Genomic DNA, 18,956 nt, shown 5'->3' with positions numbered 1-18,956 from the left:
TTTTCTGATGAAGGGTCTAGGCCCAAAACGTCAGCCTTTCTGCTCCTACGATGCTGCTTAGCCTGCTGTGTTCATCCAGCTCTGCACCTTGTTGTCTCGGATTCTCCAGCATCTGCAGTTCCTACTATCTCTGCATGGGTTAGTGTTGGGACCACAATTATTCATGTTATGCCTTAGTGACCTGGACAAAGGAACTTAGACCATTGTTGCTAAGTTTGCAGATCAAACAAAGATAGGTACTGGGACAGGTAGTTTTGAGCAAGCTGGGCGGTCGCAAAAGGACTTGGATAGCCTAGGCGAGCAGGCAAGGAAGTGGCAGATGGAATACAATGTGGGTAGATGTGAGGTTATGCTCTACGGTAGGAAGAATTAGAGGCATGTAGACTATTTTCTAAATGAGGAAAGTCTTCGGAAATCTGAAGCACAAAGGAACTTGGGAATCATATTTCAGGATTCTCTCAATGTTAACATTCAGGTTTAGTTGGCAGTTAGGATAGAATATAAGAGCAGAAATGTACTGCTGAGGCTGTATAAAGCTGGTCAGGCTGCATTTGGAATATTGTGAGCAGTTTGGGGGGCCATTTCTAAGGAACGATGTGCTGGCCTTGAAGAGATTCCAGAGGAAGTTTAGAAGAATGATCCCAAGGATGAAGAACTTATCATTTGAGGAGCGGTTGAGGACTTTGGGTCTGTACTTGGAGTTTGGAAGGATGGGGTGTATCACATTGAAACTGGAAGATTACTGAGAGGTCTGGATAAAGTGGATGTGGAGAAGATGTTTCCATTAGTAGGAAAGATTAGGACCTGACGACAGTCTCAGAGTGAAGGGATGACTCTTTGAACTAAAAAGATTAGGAATTTCCTCAGCCAGTGGATAACAATCTGTGAAACTCAAAGCTACAGAAGGCTATGCAGACCAAGTCATTGAGTGTATTTAAGCCAGAGATAGGTTCTTTATTGGTAAGGGGATTGAGGGTTATGGGGAGAAGGCAGGAGAGTGAGGTTGAGAAACGTGTCAGCCATGAACAAATGGTGGAACTGATTCGGTGTGACAAATGGCCTAATTCAGTTCCTGTATTTAATTGTCTTGCATGATTGTGGCGCAAAAATATTTCTAATTTTACACAAATTTCAGTTCAGAACATCTTACTTTCCATGTTCTCAAAATGTTGGGCAGTGTAGAGAGAGACTTACTGTGGATTTCACCTTTTCTATATTCAACTTCTCCTACTGGCCTGCCCATATCCTTGGACTGTAACCTTTGGCTGTGGACTCCCCAGGCATCAGGAACATCCTTCCTGCATTTACCCTGTTAGTCTTGTTAGTCCTGTTAGAATTTTATAAGCTTCTATGAGACCTCCCCCACACTCTTCTAAACTGTATTGAATATTGTCCTAACTGATCCAGTCTTTCTTCATATGTCAGTGCTGCCACCCCACAGAAACAGTTTGGTGAACCTTCATTACACTCCCTCCACAGCCAGAAAATCCATACTTAGATAAGGAGACCAAATCTGCATACAGTACTCCAGGTGTGGTCTCACCAAGCCCTGTATGTAACACATTCCTGTTCCTATGCTCTCCTGTCACTATAAAGGCCAACATACCATTTGCCTTCTTCACTGCATGCTGCACTTGTATACTTACTTTCAGTGACTGGTATACAAATGTACAAGGACACCTAGGTCTTGTTGAACTTCCCCTTTCTCATTCTCTCTCCATTCAGATAATAACCTGTCTTATTACTGTTGCTACCAAAATGGATAACCTCCCATTTATCCACATTTCACCACATCTGCCACGATTTGCTCACTCATTCAACTTGTCTAAATCACACTGAAACATTTCTGTATCCTCATTGCAGTTCACCCTCCCATCCAGCTTTGTAGTGTCTGCAAACTTGTAGGTATGACATTTAGTTCCCTCGTCTAAATCATTAGTTTACATTGTGAATAGCTAGGGTCAAGCACTGATCCCTGTGGTCCCCCACTAGTCACTTAGAAAAAGATCTATTCATTCCTATGTTTGTTTCCTGTCTGCCAAACAGTTCTCTATCCATGTCAATACACTAGCCCAATCCCATGTGTTTTATTTTACATGCTAGTGTCTTTTGTGATACTTTACTGAAAGCCTTCTGAAAATCCTGCTGACTCAAATGGGTACTGTGGCAAAAGAAGAAAAGCATTTGCATTTATATAGCACATTTCATGACTGCCACCTGCCTCGAAGTGCTTTACAGCCAATGAAGTACTGTATCTGAAGTGGCTAATATTGTTGGGGTGTAGAAAACACAGCAGCTAAGTTGTACTCAACAAACTCTACCAGACAGTAAGATGAGAATGACCAGAAAATCTGTTTTTTGTGATGTGGATTCAGAGATGAATATTGGCCAGGTCAGGATGCTGTTGATAACACCCCTGCTCAATCTTTTACATGTGCAAGAGGCTGATATGGCCTTGGTTTAATGTCTCATTCAAAAGACTGCATCTTTAACAATCTGATACTCCCTCAGTATTACATTAGAGTATCAATCTTGGTTTTTGTGCTCAAGGGTTAGAGTGAGGCTTGAATCCGGAACCTTGTGATTCACAGGGTGGTGTTACCAACTGAGGCACATACTGAGCTACCAACTCATGAACAATGAATTAATTTTCTTCCTGTTGTTCAGTAAAGAGAACTTGCTACTTTTACAATCGTTGGCCTACATGCAATTCTGCTTTAAACTAAATGGACGATTGTGAATATCCTTTGAAATAGCTTAGCAAGGCACTCAAGTATATAAGTAAACGGTATAAAGTATTAGTCTAATTTTTCAGATTCAGGTGATCGTTATAAATTATTAAAACTTAACTGTACAATTGTCACCTGATTGCCTCAAAGAAGCTGGTTACAATAAATTGCCTCTAAATATTTTCATACAAGATGGAATTTACAACTTTTGTAGTGTGAGTGGAATATGCATACTTGGAAGAAATTTTCTGTGACAATTTAAGTGAATGAGAAACATATCATTTTGCTTCTATCTTAAGGAAATACTCAAACAAACTTATGTAATTGGTCATTTTTAACAAATGCATAATTGAGTGAGGGTCTGAATGAAGTTGTACCAAGCAGTGGTGTTTTGAAGACAATTGTTTTTGTCATATGTCTTCTGAATAAATGAACAGGAACTGAAATAACCTTCTTCTAAATATTCATGTGATTTTAAAATCAATATTTTAAATTTGTTTTCTATTTTCTGTTTATACTGTTTCTGCTTATTATAGGTTCGTTTAGCTAACACAAAATCAAACAAGTCTTCAACCATTTATGGAACGGATTCTTACGTAGTTTCATTGACTTCAAAGTAAGTGCTGTTTTCTTTGTAACTGCCAGACATCCTGTTAAGGAGGAGGGCTTCTCTTTGTCATATGTATGACATTGTAAGCTTACTCTTTATAAATGGCAAGGTGATCTTATTTTGGATACCGCACTTCCTTGCCCCATTCTGACCACAAGGTTCAAACTGAACATTTGATGAAGGAATTGATATCATGTTTTGCAAGCCACTTGATATTTATTTCTTTCATATAGAAAATAAGGCAAAATACACAATTAATTGGCTGTGGTCTGACTATTACCCAATTGTGATATAACCAAAAATGAATTCCTTTGATTCCTGTGCTTTTAGCATACACTTCTTATACAGTGATTTAAATGTCATGTGTTGAATAAATTTCTATCCTACTCTTCAACTCATTAAGTTAATGTAGAAATTATTTATTACTTTCATTCATTCCTTTCACAGTTTATCGGGCAAAGGAATTCTATCTGGACATGCAGATGGCACAATTGTACGTTACTATTTTGATGATGAAGGAGTGGGTGACTCACAGGTATTTTATTAGTTTAAACGCACGAATGCTAAGAAAATGGTGTGATCAACCTCTAGTGGGCTTTACTGTTCTATCTATAGAGATAGTCCACACAAACTCAAAAAGCCATGAGGGAACATTCATAAAGTGATCTGACAAGTTACACAATACATGCCTATATTTAGTTCATTTCAATTTTAGGCAGAACGTGACCTGCAGAGCATATCCATCAGACTGAATGCACGGTCAATTTCTGCGTTGATTACTGCCTCAATGACCATTTACACCAAGGGTTCATTCCAGATTGGTTGGTGCTAGAAATGCTGAATGATCCATTCCTTTTCCTGAGGTCCCTAGCATCACAGGGTGCCAGAGTGCCAGAATAGGTTTAGGTTGTCTCAAGGGATGATATTGAGTCAGGGGTGCTAGTGAAGTTTGTAGAATTGTGTTGTGTTCAGGCGTCCACAACATATGGTTGTCAGGGGTCTATGTGAATGTAGTCAGGTGGTAAATAGAGGACATCTGTTTAATTGTTACTCAGGAGTTAGACTAGATTCTCTTACTTTTCCTGTGTAACTATTAACTTTATTGGAGTGGAACTTTCCAAGCTCTCTGACTTTAATTTCTGCCTACATCACATGGACTGGTGAGGCTGAAGAAAGTAGTTGACCACCACCTCTTGAGGGCACCAAGGGATAGGCAATAAATGCTGGCCGAACCAGTGATGTCCTCATCCCATGAGTGAATTTAAAAAAAGATTCTTTCACAAGGTTCCAATCTTAGGGGAGTTACCTATCAAAATTTTCAATTTCTGGAGCAATTCCTTTAAGTCTGTTGTGTCTGGGAGTGCACATGATCCAAATGTGCAACTCCAGTCTGTGCTACTCCAGTGACCATTGAAATACCTGCGCACATGTGTTTTCCTTAGAACTTGCTTTCCTAATCACCTTGGTAGTATTTGTAAATTTGGCTTCAATACGCTTGATCCCTTTGTCTAAGCAATTAATATAAATTGTAGTTGAGGTCCCAACACTGGCACCTGACTTGTAACTGCTTGACATGAAAATGACCCATTTACCATGACACTCTCTTTTCTGTTAGTTAAATTCTCTATGCATGCTAAAATATTAAGCCCAACAGCATGAACTCATGTGAAGTAACCTTTCGTGCAGGTCTCATCGCAGCAAATCTACTGGTTCTCCTTTATCATCCTGCTTGTTACATCATATATGAATCCTAATACAAACATGTTTTCTCTGGTTACATTATGCTGCTGCCTAATTGATGGGTTCCAGCAATATCCTAATGTCAGATGTTAAGCTAACTCACCTTTTAAGTACGTGCTTTCCGTCTTCCTTCTTTATCGAATAGGGTCACTAAGTTTGTGGTTTTCCAGTTCATTGGAACCTTTCCAGGATCTAGGAAATTTTGGAAGGTTACAACAAATGAATTTACCAGCTCATTGAGTAAAATGGTACCCTAACAATGAAACACAACTTTTTTGTTTCAGGGAAAACTAGCAACACACTGCTGTCCACCTTATGCCTTAGCTTGGGCTGTAAACAGCATTGTGGCTGCTGGATGTGATAAGAAAATCATTGCCTATGGAAAGGAGGGCCATATTATCCAGCAGTTTGATTATGGCCGTGATGCTACGGAAAAGGAGTTCGCAGTAGCTGCCACTAGTCCTAGTGGACAGTCGATAGTCATCGGCAGTTATGACAGGTAAAATGATAAAGAAAGTAAGCAAATCAGTAAGTTTTATTTCATTTTGTTGTTTTAGCAAAATTGGTGCCAGTAAAGGATTTAAATAAAATCCTTGCCCTGGAAGTTCTATACAATGTACTAATATTAGTCCCAATATTCTCCCTGCTTTTTGAATTCGGGAAGATGGCGGCAGGGCAGGGAGTGGAGGCTAAAATGGTGTGCATCCCAGTTTAAATTCCCTATATAGGTTGGTGAAATTACGACCATAATGTGTTGCTCTTATTCTAATTTCAATGATCATCTCACACTTTCCTTCACTTCTTCTTTTCTGAGAGCAATTACTCTGGTTCTTAATTCAGTGGACATTCTTTGTATGGAACATAGGCATTGAGATTCAACCAAAGGCAAAGCATCGTGGCCACATTGACTTTTTTTTTTCTAATATTCTTGCATGTACATTTTCATGTCATTCGTTGAACTATGATCAGAAGCTCAGCTGATGCTTTTATCCGACACACCCACTAGGTTTCTGCAGGGTGCTCCAGTTTCCTCCCACAGTCCAAAGATGTGCAGGCTAGGTAGCTTGGCCATGTTAAATGTGGTATGCTCTTTGGAGAGTTGGTGCACATTGAGTGTGCTGAATGGCTTCTTTCTGTAATGCAGGGATTCTATAATTTTAAGAACTTGCAGTAAGATATGTTATTAACATTAAGTGGACATGGGCAAGTCTGATATAGGTGTGATTTTCACATTTGGACCAATATGTTTGAATTGATCTAAGTTCATAATGCTCGACTTGTAGTCCTTTATTCAAGCCAGTTTTCCCACTTCAAAATGTGAGTAGTAATTAAGATGATGACTTCTTCAATCATTAGATATTACCAGGAATTTCTAATTCTGTAGAGCAGTGATTCAGCAATAAAAAATACAATAACAAATGAACACTTTTCTCTCCTACATCTTTGAACTAAAAAGCGTTTTGAAGTAGCAGAGCTGAATAAGTGTAATAAAAAAATGTTTTTTTTAAAGGGATGATTCAAATTGTTGCATGCTCATTTTGTTTTGAGTCAAGTGCAGCTTTGTAATTGCTTTATTTTTGTTCTATATAACACATAATCCGACCTTCATAGGTAAACTGGCACTTGATATCAAATTATCTGGGATTTTATGTACAACGTGGTATTCAGTATTCTCTTTATACTTTTGCAATTAGATCAAAAGGGACAGCATTATAGATAATGTGCATTGGTTTAAAAATCCAGAAGATTAGCTTTACAAATGAGAGTATGCTCAAGGCAAACAATAAACCCGTTCATTTTCTCCAGATTACATTTATACTACAAACACACATCACGCAAAAAATGAAGCATCTAGGATGAATACAGAAAATGATACATCAAACACACTGACTTTAGAGCAGAATATTTGACAGACTAATCTATATTTTGGTAATTTTCTTGTTATGCTGTATCTAATTGATACAGAAATTAAATTAAGTGGAGACAATTACACTAGGCTTCTGGTCTATTAAATTGATCATGAAAATGCATTTTTTGTGTATGAAAATAATTTCTGTATGTTTTGAACATTGTCAAGTATTAATTTATTTTCAGTCAATGGCCTAAACCCGGTGGCTTTTTGCAGGCTGAGAGTACTAAACTGGAGTCCTCGTAGAAATGCATGGGATGAGTCAAGACCAAAGGAGATCCCAAATCTTTACACTATTACTGCCTTAGCTTGGAAAAAAGATGGTTCCAGACTATGTGCGGTTAGTATTTAAAGATAAATCTACTTCATCAAAAATATTTATTAACTTTTTAAAGAAAAATTTTGGTAAATCCATTTGTGTACGTGAAACTTAAATGTAATGACTTGAAGAGTAACTGCTAGATAGTTTAAGAAAAATATTTTACCTCTACTATGGGATGTATTTATGGTGGGACACACTCCGTTTTAGCAAAAATAAATGTGTATTTTTCATACAGTTAGCTTATATTTTATAACTGGTAAAGAGAAAAATCTTACATGTCCTGTGTGTTTAAATTTCAGGGCACACTTTGTGGAGGTGTGGAACAATTTGATTGCTGTTTGCGTAGATCTATTTACAAGAACAAATTTGAAATGACATATGTTGGGCTCAGCCAGGTAGGTAGCAAAGATGTACTTTCCTTTCACTATTCATGGTGCACTATAATGAGTAAGTTTTTGGAATTTGTATTTATAAATGAATAACAAAATAGTTATACGTTACTCAACAAGACAAAATTTATATTTTTACAAGATTTAATAAGCCAAGCCCCCTCCCATTACACAGTCCAAGGGAAGACTATATTTGAAACATTTGATTTTCATGTAGACTTTGTTTATTTTCAGCCTAATAGTTAACACTGTTTCAATAAGTTGAACCCAAACATCTAAGTTAATATACTGTCAGAGGTGCTGTTTTTCAGATGCAATGTTAAACAGAGGCCCTTTATTCGCTATGGCATTATTTTGAAGAATAATAGAGGAGGTCTCCCCAGTGTCCTAAGCAAAACTTATTCCTCAATCAGCATCACAAGGAAAGATTATCTGGTCAAAATCACATTGATATTTTTGGGAGCTTGCTGTGTGTAGATTAACTCTGCATTTTCTTCTGTTTCTGTTCTTCTTTCCTTCAGTAGTGATTGTAACGAGGTCAGCCAGGTGGCCCTCATAGAATATGAGTTCCCTGTTTGGAGTTGTTAATCTGGTTCAGCCAGGGAGCCTGGCTGACAGTTAAAAACAGGAAGCCTGATAGCATGGCTGAGTGGTCTAAGGAGTTGGATTTAGGCTCTAGTTGCTAAGGACGCGTGGTTTCGAATTCCACCACTACCAAATTTGTTGATAGCATGTTACACTGAATTGCAGTGCAGGTGAGTTCTCTTCTAAACTCCACAAAAACAGGAGTGTCAGACATCCTGTTGCTCTGAGGGAGCTGGATCAGTGTCAAGGATTTTCCATGTATAAATAAAGGATGACTTGGTGATGGGATACCAGCTTCTGTGGAGTAATTTCTGTGATGATGAGAGTAAAGTGAAGAAATTCACATGTAACAGTCATCTTTGAGTTGGGGTAAGTATTGCATGCATCATGTCATTATTTGGGAAGCTTGACTCGTTCGACCCCACTGTCGAAGACTGGGCCCAGTATGTGGAAAGAATGTGTTTTTTTTTTGGGGCAAATGACGTTGGGACAGATGGAAAACAGCGAGTGATTCTCCTGACAGCTTGTGGACCCACAGCTTTTTTGGTTATTAGGATCCTTGGAAAATGCGGCAAGTGGAGCATATGAGTTCAGGGTATTCCAATGGAAGTGGACACCCTCACCAGTCCGACTGAGTTTGGGGAACACCATTTGAGTGAAGGCAATTACATAGCCTCACTCAGAATATATGTCCTGAATAGAGGGTCTCCAGGTCAGCCCACAGAAAAACCCCAAAACAAAGCCAAGCCTCGGCCAAACAGTTAAAATTTTATTGAGGATTTGAGCTAGCAAGCCATTGTGGTTACTGCTGGCATGCGGTCTCAAGACAGCAAAGCAGTCCTACTTGACCTAATCTAAATAACAGAACTCATAGGTCGGTATCCAGGGGAATGCACACCCTGGAAAGTCCACCTACATCTGGTTTGGAGCAATTAAATTGCTTAGCAAAATCCAAATCAGAACCAATCAAAATAAACATCTGGTTAAATGGTCACCCAGTTCTAATGAGGTTGAGACTGGCATGTTTCAGTGGTCGCAGAACCAGTCTTTAACTCAGTGGTTAGCACTGCTGCCTCACAGCGCCAGGGACCCGGGTTTGATTCCACCCTTGGGTGATTGTCTGTGTGGAGTTTGCACATTCTCCCCGTGTCTGTGTGGGTTTCCTCTGGGTGCTCCAGTTTCTTCCCACAGTCCAAAGATGTGCAGGCTAGGTGGATTTATTTAGTGACTTAGACTCCCTACAGTGTGAAAATAGGCCCTTTGGCCCAACAAGTCCACACCGACTCTCACAGCATCACACCCAGACCCATCCCCCTATAATCCACCTAATCTACACATCCCTGAACACTAGTGCTAAATTGCCCATAGTGTTCAGGGATGTGTAGATTAGGTGGGTTATAGGGGGATGGGTCTGGGTGGGATGCGCTGAGGGTCGGTGTGGACTTGTTGGGCCAAAGTGCCTGTTTCCACACTGTAGGGATTCTATTCTATGATTCTATGAAAATTCACTTGGGACTCCAACCCTTCAGTTTGTGTAAGACTTTGGCTAGACTGAGAACTCACATTGGGAACCTTTACAGATTAAGGATACAACTTTGGTTGTGGTATCTTATGAGAAGCAGGTGGTTCAGTTACCACTGATTGTCGTAGAAGACACCATTGTTTACCAGCAGGGAATTTGAGTATTTCTTAAAGTTGAGTGGCATTTGACATATAAGGACAGCTCCGTACCATCCATCATCCAATGGTTTGGCAGAAAAAGCAGTCCAAACTTTGAAGACAGGCTTGAAGAAACAGCCAACATCTTCACTAGACAACGAATTGCCCTGGTTTCTATTTGATTATAGGGCTACCCCTCATGCAGCTACAGGGATAACTCCAGCAGAATTGCTAATGGGGAGAAGGCTCTTGCACCAGGTTAAATCTGATCTTCCTGGACGTGAGAGGTATGGTGAAATAGCATCAGGAAACCCAGTGCCTGACACAAGAGTCTGCCAAATGAGAGAGACAGTTTACTTCAGGAGATGATGTTTGCTGTTGGAACGTTGGGAATGGCCCTGCATGGCATGGTTGTTGCGAGGTCAGGTCCAGTGATGTCACAAGTTTGGGAAGGTGCAATGGTCCTGAATAGGCACATGGACCATATGAAAGCTGCAATCTCGCAAATAGGGCAAGAGCGAAACATGTCCGGATCCTTAGAACAGTCGGAATGACTGGTGGAAGCTATGGGTTCTTCCTCTCCATCAAGCGTTGAAGATACCTTCGAATGTGAATGGATATGGCGGATGCCATTGCCTCGATGCCTTTGCCACCTGAAGAAGAGAATTAATTTTTTCCGAGACACTCCGGGCGCAAATGGCGAGCTACTGAGTGTTACATGCTGCCCGTATCTGAGGCAGGGTTGGAGGTACCTGGCCTAATGCTACTATGCCCAGGAGGAGCCACAAGAAAATGAACAGGCCGATGCCCTCGGACTCCGAGGGGGAGGAATGTAGTGATTGTATTCAGGTCAGCCAGATGAACCTTGTAGAATATGAGTTCCCTGATTGGGGCTGTTAATCTGATCCAATCAGGGAGCCAAGGCTGAGAGATAAAAACAGGGTGTCAGACATCTAGTCACTCTGACAGCTCGTTCTGAGGGAGCTGGATCAGTACCAAGAGCTTTGTACGTGTAAATAAAGGGTGACTTGGAGACGGGATACAAGCCCCTGTGGAGTTATTTCAACTTCCATTTCTTCTCTTTTCTTCCTCCCTCCCTCCCGCAATTTAATAATAGGAGTTGGAAAGTCATGTTGAGATTGTATAGGACATTGGTGAGACGTCTTCTGGAACACTGTGTCCACTTCTGGCTGCCCAGTCATAGGAAGGATATTATTAAGCTGGAGAGGGTTCGGAAGAGATTTACTAGGATGTTGCTGCATATGTGAGGTTTGAGTTATAAAGAGAGGTTGGATAGGCTGGGATTTTTTTCACTGGGGTGTAGGAGGTTGAAATGTGATCCTGTTGAAGTTTATAACATAATGAGGGGTATAGATAGAGTTAATGGTCATTGTCTTTTCCTGAGGATGGGGGAATTTCAAGACTAGGGGGCACATTTTTAAGGTGAGGGGAGAGACATTTAAAAAAAGATGAGGGTCAAGTGTTTTACATAGAGGGTGATTCTCATGTGGAATGAACTTCCTGAGAAAGTGGTGGATTTAGGTACAATTAAGTTTAAAAGACATTTGGATAAGTACATGAATAGGAAAGATTTGGAGGGATATGGGCCAGGAGCAGGTAAGTGGGACTAGCTTAGTTTGCGATTATGTTCGGCATGGACTGGTTGGACCGAAGGTTCTGTTTCCGTGCTGTATGACTCTATGGCTATGTTGCATCCTTGAGTATTACCTTGCATGGTACAGGCAACAGGTCTTACAATTATGACTTTTAAGTTATTGAATGTACTTATGAATTGTATAAACTGGATTCAATTTTATTTCTTTGATATGTAAGTATACTGTTCATTTGAAATAATTCATAAAGTTAACCAAATAAAAGAAAGTAGGAATAGACTTTATGTTTTATTTTTTCCCCAATTAGGTTATAGTAAGGAACCTTTCGACTGGTACCAGAGTCGTGTTGAAGTCTCACTATGGGTATGAAATTGATGAAGTGAAGATCATGGGAAAAGATCGCTACCTGGTGGCTCATAGCACTGACACATTACTTCTCGGAGACTTGGCAACCAACAAGCTTAGTGAGGTAACATGTGAGTTTAAACATCAACTTTGGGAGGTATATTCGGCAACTCCTTTTTCCAGCTTGGAAGAGTATATTCCATTTCTTTCAATCTGTGTGACTTGCCTTTTATTGTTATAATGTACATTAAGAATAGGCTGGGATTGAGGTTATGTACTTTCCCTCTCTTCAGATAATTGGGTCCATGACAGTTCCACTCTCTGTTTCTTTCAGCCCCAGTACGCATCTGAAAACTGCATTGAGTGTGATCTTGCACAGGGATTGTGCCTGAGCATGTTGATGCCCCTGGATATGTGGCTAATTCTCAGACTTATCACTGAAGTGCATTTCTTTGACTTGTGACTAGTTAGAGAAGGTCTGACTGTCTCATTTTGTTTTTATTTGTCTTCCAAATTTTCAACCCTGTTCTCGACAGTCTTGCTGCTTGGCTGCTGTTCTGTAGGAACCAGCAGGCCTTTGTTAACCATCAATGGAAGGCTAGATGGCGCTACCAGGATATTTAACTATAATCTGGTTCATAGAATCCCTACAGTGTGGAAACAGGCCCTTTGGCCCAACACGTCCACACCGATCCTCAGAGCATCCCACCCAGACCCATCCCCTATAACCCACCTGATCTACACATCCCTGAACACTATGGGCAATTTAGCATGGCCAATCCACCTAGCCTGCACATCTTTGGACTGTGGGAGGAAACCAGAGCACCCAGAGGAAACCCACACAGACATGGCGAGAATGTGCAAACTCCACACAGACAGTCACCCGAGGGTGGAATCGAACCCAGGTCCCTGGCGCTGTGAGGCAGCAGTGCTAACCACCGAGCCGCCATGCTGCCCGCTTTTTTTATAGAATAGAATCCCTACAGGCCCTTTGGCCCAACAAGTCCACACCAAACCTCAGAGCATCCCACCCAGACCCAGCCCCCTATAAACCCACCTAATCTACACATCCCTGAACATTATGGGCAATTTAGAATGGCCAATCCACCTAGCCTGCTCTTCTTTGGACTGTGGGAGGAAACCGGAGCACCCGGAGGAAACCCACGCAGACACGGGGACAGTCACCCGAGGGTTCTCTTCTCTGAAATAGCAGGTGGCAACTGTGGCTGATTTCAACAGTCTCATTTACACCAACATAACAGAAATAGTTTTAAAGTATGAATTTAGTATTAGAAGAAGGAATAAAATTCTTTTCGTGTTCATGATGAGACAACTAAGTGACACACTAATGGATTGTATCTCAAAGTGGTAGGAATTGGTTAATACCTGCGTATTTGCTACATAAGTGGGTTCTTGATTTTAGCTGAAATATCTGCTTGGAAGGAAGCCGACCTAACTTTAGAGGTTTCTGTGCACATTATGGTAACTAACACCAGAACAGCACTTCTTTACTGTGTCTTCTTTGGAATGATGCAATAGGCAAGATGGTGAAATAATAAAAACGTGCATTACGTATTTATTTTGGTTTTGCAATTATGTGATCCAGTATTAGCATTTGAATGTTTCTGGATAAAATTCCTCTGTACACTTTGTCAAATAAGGCATTTACTATTTAATTTTACTTCAAATGGGAATTTCATACAAGGCTTTTCAGTGTTTGTACATGAATGACAATTGGCAATGGATTAATGGTCATTATTAGATTCTTAATTCCAGAAATTTTTATTGAATTCAAATTCCACCATCTGCCGTGGCGGGTCTCCAGAACGTTATCTGGGTCTCTGGATTAACGCCCAGCAATAATACCACTCGGCCATTGCCTCCTCTAATTGGCCATGCTAAATTGCTCATAGTGTCCAGGGATCTGTAGGCTAGATAGATTAGCATAGGAAATGCAGTGTTACAGATTTAGGGTAGGGTAGTGGGGGTGGGTCTGGGTGGGATGCTCTATGGAGGATCAGTGTGGAGTGGATGGGCTAAATGGCCTGCTCCCACACTAGGGATTCTGTGATTCTATGATTAATGCTGGGTGACCCCCATCAAACTTGTTGTGAGAACTTCTTGCATAGTGGAGGACCCATTTGCAAGTGGCAAAATGCCAGTGGCAATGGAAAGAGGCCCTTAATTGGTCACTTATATGGTTTAGTAGACCTCTGGATGGAAGGGCTATCTTCCACTTTCTCAACTGCTACTGAAATACTATGGTGGCTGAGAGGTGGTAGGTGTTCCAACCCCTAATCCTGCCTTCCCTCATTGATTACAGGGCCACCACTTCCCAGCCTGTCCTTAGAAGGCTGATAAAGTCAGCCCTAATATTGTATGTGGTGATTCCAAGATGTGATTTGTTCAATTTTCTGTCGTGTGCCATATCTGCAACCTGTAAATCCTGTCATTGGAATACATTTGTTAATAATATGTTAATAATCTCATTTCTAGAGAAAATGTTTATAACATCTAATTTGTTTCAGGTTGCCTGGCAGGGGTCTGGTGGAAATGAAAAGCTTTACTTTGATAATGAAAATGTAAGTTTTGCTTCACTTTGAAATTGTATCAAGTGACTCAAACATAATCTTGTTCTTTACATATATGAAGCATGATTCATGTTATTCTTGTTAAACTCATAATGAGAAGTTTCTCCAAAGGTGGCATTGAAATACTCATTTTCCACTAGAAGGTATCTGGTATATATTGTAGAATGCAAGAAAAGTTGGATTCTGAGGAAACATATGCTGCTTACTGCATATGCTGACATTTAAATTTTGAACAAGAATGATGGTCTTCCTACTATATCAAACCCCAACCACAGGGATTTTATACCAAATGTTGCCAAAGTTGAGTTTTAATTCTTTAGTCAAGGCTTAATTCACAACATACATCTAGCACAAATTAACTGGCAGCAGTAACAGGAATTTGGAGATTTTAGGTTTCTTTTATTTTCCTGTTTTGCATTACACTCTAACCATTTTTTCTGATCATTTGTTGATTCTACTTGGTTTTCTTTCCTTTTTTAATTATTTTTCATTACTGCTGTAATTTAAGTAACTTGGAGTACAGATGTAGTATAAATGCACATTCTTTGTAGTAGTAAAATATATCTATCAATAATTTCTGCATCCGTCAAGCACTCTCGATTCACCTGTAGTTTGTCCTTTTCCAACACTGCCTTAACAATTCATTGGAGTCATCTGCATAATTTGAGATGAAGCCTCCCGTACTGTCTTCCAGCTGGTTTATATAAATGTTAAAGGATAAAATTTCAGCACCAAGCCCTGTGAAACATGAGTCATCCAACCCGGGATACTTCCCATTCACCGAGGCGCTCTGGCTTCTGTCCTCCTGTTCTATTTAATTGCGCTTCAGCACACTAGTTTCAGTGCCAGGCTCCAGATTTTCTCCAACACTTTTGATGAATTTCCTTATCATAAACTCTCCCAAAATCCAATTACTGCATCTATACTTTCATCCTTGTTTACATCTTTTATTATTTTATAGTGGCAAATGTGTCAGTGCGAGAAGATTTCAATGATAGTGACCATAACTCAGTAAGATTTAAGTAGTCATAGAAAAGTCAAAAATGCACCAGAAATGAAAGTTCTGAATTCGGGTAGGTTTGACTTTAATGTGATAAGACAAGATCTAGCCAAAGTGGGCTGGGAGTAGCTACCTACAGAAAAATATACATCAGCACAGTGGGAGTCTTTCAGAAAGGAAATAGTGAGAATACAGGACCATCATGTTCCCAAAAGGGTGAAATGTGGGACCAACAAGTACAGAGAACCCTGGATATTGAGGAATGTACAGGTTTGGAAAAAGGAAGAAAGGGAAACGTATAGTAGGTACTGAGGGCTCAAAACACCAGAAGCCTTGGACACATATAGAAAGTCCAAGGGGTTGTTTAAAAAGGAAATTGAGTAAACAAAAATAGGGCAAAAAAAAACGGAGAATGAAGTAAAGGAAAATCCAAAGGCATATTATAGGTTTACTTGGGGCAAGATGATAACCGGGGAAGGAGTAAAACTCATTAGGGATCAAAGTGGCAAACTGTGTGTGGAGCTGAAAGACGTAGATGAGGTTTTAAGTGAAAACATTGCATCCATGTTCATTATTGAAAAGGACAATGTGCAGCCAGGAATCAGAGAGAGACCTGTGATACACTCAAACGAATTGCAATTGAGAGAAAGGAGATATTGGCAGGTTTAATTTGTTTAAATTTGGAAAAAGTTCCCCAGGCCCAGATTAGATTTATCTCTGGCTGCTGTGGGAGGAAATTGCAGGGGGCCTGACATTAATTTTCAAATCCTTTCTGACCAGAGGAGAGGTGCCAAAGTATTGAAGGCACAGCTAATGTGGTACCATTACTCAAGAAGACTGGTAGGAATGAATCAGGGAATTATAGGCTAGTGAGTCTAAAAATCCTGAGGACATAATTAATCTCCACTTGGAGTGAGAGAGATTAATAAAGAATACTCAGCGTGGTTTTGTGAGGGGGTTCATGACTGACAAATTTTATTGATTTCATCAAGGAGATAACTACATGTATAGACAAGGGTAATGCAGTTGATGTATCTACATGGAATTCAGTAAGTTCTTTGATAAAGTCTCGCATGGGGCACTCGTCAAGAAGATAAGAGCCCATGGGATCCAGGGTATTTGGCAAATTGGATCTAATATTGGTTTAGTGGAAAAAGGATGAGGGTGATGGTTGAAGGATATTTTTATGACTGGAAGCCTGTGTCCAGTGACATACCACAGGGTTTGGTGCTGGGTTATTTGCTAATTATAATGTACATTAATGATGTAGAAGTGAATGTAGGTAGTATGATCAGTAAGTTCATGGATTGCACAAAAATTGTTTGTGTGGCAAATCACAAGCAGGAAAGCCTTAGACTACAAGATGATGTAGTGAGCTGGTCAGATAGGCTGAACAATGGTAAATGGAATTTAACTCTGAAGTGTGTGACATGTTGCGTTTTGGGAGAACTAGTAAAGCAAGGAAATACACAATGAATGGTAGAACCCTAGGAAGTACAGGGGAGCAGAAGGACCTTGGGGTACATGTTCACAAATCCTTGAAGGCAACAAGACTGGTGGATAAGTCGGCTAAGACGGGATTCTTGCCTTTATAAGTTGAGATATAGAATACAAGAGCAAGGAGATTATGATGGATCTATATAAGGTATTAGTTCAGCGTTAGGCAGGAGAACTGTGTGCAGTTCTGGTCGCCATGCTTTCAGAAGAGTACGATTACTCTAGGGAGGGTGCAGAGGAAATTCACCAGGATGTTGTCTGGGCTGGAATGTATGAGTTCCAAAGAGCAAAGAAGGCTGAGGGGAACCTGATTGAGATGTACAAAATTGAGGGATGTAGATCGGATAGATAGGAAGAAACCTTTCCCTTTGGTGTAGAGGTGTAGAGTTAAGGTAAGGTGCAGGAGGTTTAGATGGGATTTCAGGAAGAATATTTTCCCCAATAGAGTGTGGCTACCTGGAACTCACTGCCTGAAATGGTCTTAGAGGTGGGAATCATCATAACACTTAAGTATTTTGATGAACACTTAAAACTCCTCAGCATTCAAGGCTATGTGCCAAATGCGGGAAAATGGGTCTAGAGTAGATAGATGCTTGATGACCAACACAGATATGATGGGTCTAACGGAATGTTTGCATGCTGTAAAACTCTATGACTATGATTTATAGTATGGGGCTGAAACATCACGAGTACGCATTCACTGGAGTCATACAAACAGTGTTGCCTGTAGAGAATCCTGCATACCAACTGGGACAAAGATGCATCACCTTCACAAGCAAAATGGGGTGATCATGTTATCATCTTTGCTGGCGTTTGCGTACAGTTTGGATACTGCATAACAAGCTCCCAAAGCAGGTGGTCTTCTCAAAGATCAGTTAGGGCAGATGCACTAGAGAACAGGTAAAGCACTTAAAGGATATGCTAAAGGCAAACATGAGGAAATGTGTTTGTCGTTAACTTGAGAGAACCATTGCCCTGGATCACACTACATAGAGGTGGAGTCTGTGCAGAGTCCCACCATTTTGATCCACTGACAACAGAATGAAGAAGAAAAGCAAGAGTGAAGAAAAGAACAAGCCATGACCTAAAATAATACACAGCCAGATATCTCACATGACGAAATATGCCTTACATGCCATAAAGTCTGCTGATCCCAAATTAACCTCATCAGCCATCTTTGGACTTAGAGCAGACAATCATCCTCACCCATGAGGGATAAGTTACTAAGTACTAAATATGTTCATAGTGGTCAAATTTTGCATTTTACTCATTCGCAGCAATGAATTATAAACCATGAACCCAGTATTTTGAAGAAGCAGCTCAAATAACAAGCACACTTCAACACTTCACGTAAAACATTTCATTGTAGGAAACAGCTGACTATAGAAGATGTGTGGTTTGTATTTGATGGTCATTTTTCTTTCAGGTGTGCATGATCTTCAATGCTGGTGAATTGACACTTGTGGAATATGGCAACAATGACATTTTGGGATCTGTTAGAACAGAGTTCATGAACCCTCACTTAATCAGGTGTGACTCATGTCTAAGTTTTTCTGTTTTGTCTCATTTACTTACTGTTTTCTCTTTCTAATGTTGTACTTGTAGTGATTGTAATGAGGTCAGCCAGGTAGACCTCATAGAATATGAGTTTCCTGATTGAGGCTGTTAATTCAATCAGGGAGCTGGCTGACAGATATAAACAGGAATGTCAGAGGTTCTGTTCACTCTGAGTGCTGGATCTGAGGAAATTGGATCTTGTCAAGGACTCTCCAGTGTAAATAAACGGCGACTTGATAACAGGATACTGGCCTCTGTGGAGTAAAATCAGTACTAATTTGCATGTCTATCTTGGAAAGTAGGGCATTCAATAATTAGAGATAGCAGGAACTGCAGATGCTGGAGAATCCGAGACAACAAGGCGCAGAGCTGGATGAACACAGCAGGCCAAGCAGCGTCATAGGAGCAGA

The 18,956-nt window shown here is 40.3% G+C and overlaps 1 protein-coding gene across 1 annotated transcript in view; it reads left to right on the top strand.

The window, feature by feature from the left end:
• The window catches only part of ift172 (intraflagellar transport 172), a 174,366-nt gene that overhangs the window by 28,287 nt on the left and 127,123 nt on the right, over window positions 1-18,956 (top strand). Inside the window, exons 4-12 of the mRNA XM_048597064.1 lie at window positions 2,551-2,557; window positions 3,266-3,345; window positions 3,787-3,874; window positions 5,364-5,578; window positions 7,205-7,328; window positions 7,610-7,705; window positions 11,864-12,025; window positions 14,430-14,483; window positions 18,416-18,519. Of these exons, the coding sequence (XP_048453021.1) occupies window positions 2,551-2,557; window positions 3,266-3,345; window positions 3,787-3,874; window positions 5,364-5,578; window positions 7,205-7,328; window positions 7,610-7,705; window positions 11,864-12,025; window positions 14,430-14,483; window positions 18,416-18,519 (930 nt within the window). The remainder of the gene's footprint in view (window positions 1-2,550; window positions 2,558-3,265; window positions 3,346-3,786; window positions 3,875-5,363; window positions 5,579-7,204; window positions 7,329-7,609; window positions 7,706-11,863; window positions 12,026-14,429; window positions 14,484-18,415; window positions 18,520-18,956) is intronic.

The sequence above is a fragment of the Rhincodon typus genome, chromosome 5, assembly GCF_021869965.1.
Source record: "Rhincodon typus isolate 14 chromosome 5, sRhiTyp1.1, whole genome shotgun sequence".
NCBI lineage: Eukaryota > Metazoa > Chordata > Chondrichthyes > Orectolobiformes > Rhincodontidae > Rhincodon > Rhincodon typus.
This window is presented reverse-complemented; position numbering and strand designations above follow the sequence as displayed.